The 2,598-nt window shown below is 53.4% G+C and overlaps 1 protein-coding gene across 3 annotated transcripts in view; it reads right to left on the bottom strand.

Annotated features, from left to right (window-relative positions):
* Positions 1–783: 783 nt before the first annotated feature.
* The window catches only part of LRRC43 (leucine rich repeat containing 43), a 10,459-nt gene continuing 8,644 nt past the window's right edge, over positions 784–2,598 (bottom strand). For 2 of the 3 annotated variants that reach the window (XM_017864007.1, XM_017864004.1), the window contains 2 exons: positions 1,885–2,072; positions 784–1,204 (listed from right to left, as the gene is read on the bottom strand). In XM_017864007.1, the coding sequence (XP_017719496.1) occupies positions 941–1,204; positions 1,885–2,072 (452 nt within the window). In that variant the 3' untranslated portion in view covers positions 784–940. Of the gene's footprint in view, positions 1,381–1,884; positions 2,073–2,598 lie in introns of all 3 variants that reach the window. The other variant, XM_017864005.1, reaches the window with a different exon arrangement.

Here is a 2,598-nt window from a genome sequence, read left to right as displayed (position 1 = left end):
AAATGAAAAGGGCTGTTAATTTATAATCTCTCAATCGACTCAAGAAATTCAGGCCGGGCGCAATGGCTGACGCCTGTAATCCCAGCACTTTGGGAGGAGGCTGAGGCGGGCAGATAACTTGAGACCAGGAGCTCGAGACCAGCCTGGCCAACAGGGTGAAATCCCATCTTTACTGAAAATATAAAAATTAGCCGGGCATTGTAGCACATGCCTGTAGTCCGAACTGTAGGTGGAGGCGTAAGAATTTCTTGAATCCGGGAGGTGGAAGATGCAGTGAGCTGAGATCGCACCACTGCACTCCAGCCTGGGTGACAGAGCGAGACTCTGTCCCCGCCAAAAAAGAAATTCGATCATTCCGAAAATCTTGGCTGATCAGGGAAGTGGGACTCAGTTGTACTTTGAGTAGATGGTTAGAGTAGAAGGATTGAGCTAAGTTCAACCCTTCAGAAAAGAGGGCTGAACACTAAATCTAAATGCTGCCAGCACAGCTAACAGCCTAGTGGGCGCCTTAACCATTCCTGGGGGTGGGGGATCCCGGAGAGACTCAGTCTCAGGACCTTTTTTTTTTTTTTTTTGAGACGGAATCTTGCTCTGTCGCCCAGGTTGGAGTGCAGTGGCGCCATCTCGGCTCACTGCAAGCCCCACCTCCCGGGATCACGTCATTCTCCTGCCTCAGCCTCCCGTGTAGCTGGGACTACAGGTGCCCGCCACCACGCGCGGGACTAATTTTTTTGTATTTTTAGTGGAGACGAGGTTTCACCGTATTAGCCACGATGGTCTCAATCTCCTGACCGCCTGCCTTGGCCTCCCAAAGTGCTGGGATTACAGGTGTGAGCCACTGCACCCAGCCAGCCTCAGGACTTTTAATGGAAGGCCACAGTGTGGTCTAGGCTCGTGACCCTACTGCTCTGACCACTTGCCCTGGTTCAGGTTTCCATCCTTACCCTGGGGACGGGCAGAGCCGGGGATCTATACGCGGCCGCAACTTGGCCAGCTCTTCTGCAGAGGCCCTCGGCGTCTGCAAGATGGTCGAAGGCCCCGAGATGACAGACAGCTCCGACTCTCCTGACTCCTCCGCCTCAGACTCCAGAGATCCTTCGACCTCTTCAGTGACCCCTCCAACAATGTCTTTGATGACATCTTCACCGACCTCTTCAGGAGATTCCTCAACTAATAATTCTAAGCTGGGAGAGGGCTTGACGATCTGCAGGAAGACAGAAACTCGTCCAAGGCTGCCGTCTTCAGGACACGCTCAGCTGATGCCTGGGGGTGTCTGTAACACAGCTCCTGACATCTGGATGAGGTTCACGCATGAGCAGACACACCACGCTAGGAGGCAGGAGGGCTCTTAGAAACCCAGTTTTGTTTTTTCTGAGAGACCTATGTTAAGAGTAAAATCAAGAACCACTTCTATGTGGGAGCAGGAGACAAGTGTCATCACATTTCTACTAGTCGGATGGTATCCTTGGGTTTTCTTCTGATGTGGAGGGAGATGGGAGGAGTTGTAGAAATTGCAGAATGGGGCTGGGTGCAGTGGCTCACGCCTGTAATCCCAGCACTTCGGGAGGCCGAGGATCACTTGAGCTCAGGAGTTCCAGACCAGCCTGGTCAACAAGGTGAAACCTCATCTCTACTAAAAATACAAAAATTAGCTGGGCGTAGTGGTGGGCACCTGTAATCTAAGCTGCTGGGGAGGCTGAGGCAGGAGAATCGCTTGAAGCCGGGAGGCAGAGGTTGCAGTGAGCTCAGATGGTGCCAGTGCACTCCAGCAAGACTCCGCCTCAATAAATAAATGAATTAATTAAAAGGATTTTCCTGGGGCCCACGAAGTGGTTCAGTTTTCATAAGAGCCTCCCACACTCCCAGGGACAGCCCAGGGCACACCTCGGCCAGCTCGCCCGTGTCCTCATCCGCTTCACCTTCTTCGTCTCTCACAAAATCGTACGTCACGTAATAGCTATAAGCGACGAAAGGGCCTTCGGGCCCGGGTTCCGGGTCTAGGACAGAGGTGTCCAGGACTCCTCTGAGGTTTCCGATGGTCACCACAAACTGCGCCTCCTGTGCCAAGAGATCTGCAGAGAGGAATGGGCAGGACAGGGTGCCCCGTGGAATGGAAGTTGGCAGACAGAACACAAGAGGGCTGGGAAGGCACAGGTCCCTGGATTCTCTCCAGCACTCAGGGCTGAGCCTTGGTGAGGCAGTCAGGTTCAGGCCACAGCTCCGGCAAGCTGACCTGAAGTGATCTGGGTGTCATTATGCCCCCTTCGGCTTGTTTTCCTCATCTGTATATGGGAGTGATAAGGGCTACTCTGCAGAAGGTCACCTTAGTATTATCCAGCATGTCACAGTGACCTGAAGCAACCTCCAGTGCACCTTGCGGCATGAACCACAAGGGGGTGATCTCCAGCCACCAGGGAGGTGAAGAAGCTGATTGAAATAACTGTCCCGGGCCGGGCGCGGTGGCTCAAACCTGTAATCCCAGCACTTTGAGAGGCCGAGACGGGCGGATCACGAGGTCAGGAGATCGAGACCATCCTGGCTAATACGGTGAAACCCCGTCTCTACTAAAAAATACAAAAAACTAGCCGGGCGAGGTGG

This window comes from Rhinopithecus bieti, unplaced genomic scaffold, assembly GCF_001698545.2.
Source record: "Rhinopithecus bieti isolate Rb0 unplaced genomic scaffold, ASM169854v2 scaffold_74595, whole genome shotgun sequence".
NCBI lineage: Eukaryota > Metazoa > Chordata > Mammalia > Primates > Cercopithecidae > Rhinopithecus > Rhinopithecus bieti.
Note: the sequence above shows the minus strand (reverse complement) of the source record. Positions and strands in the feature narration are given on the sequence as shown.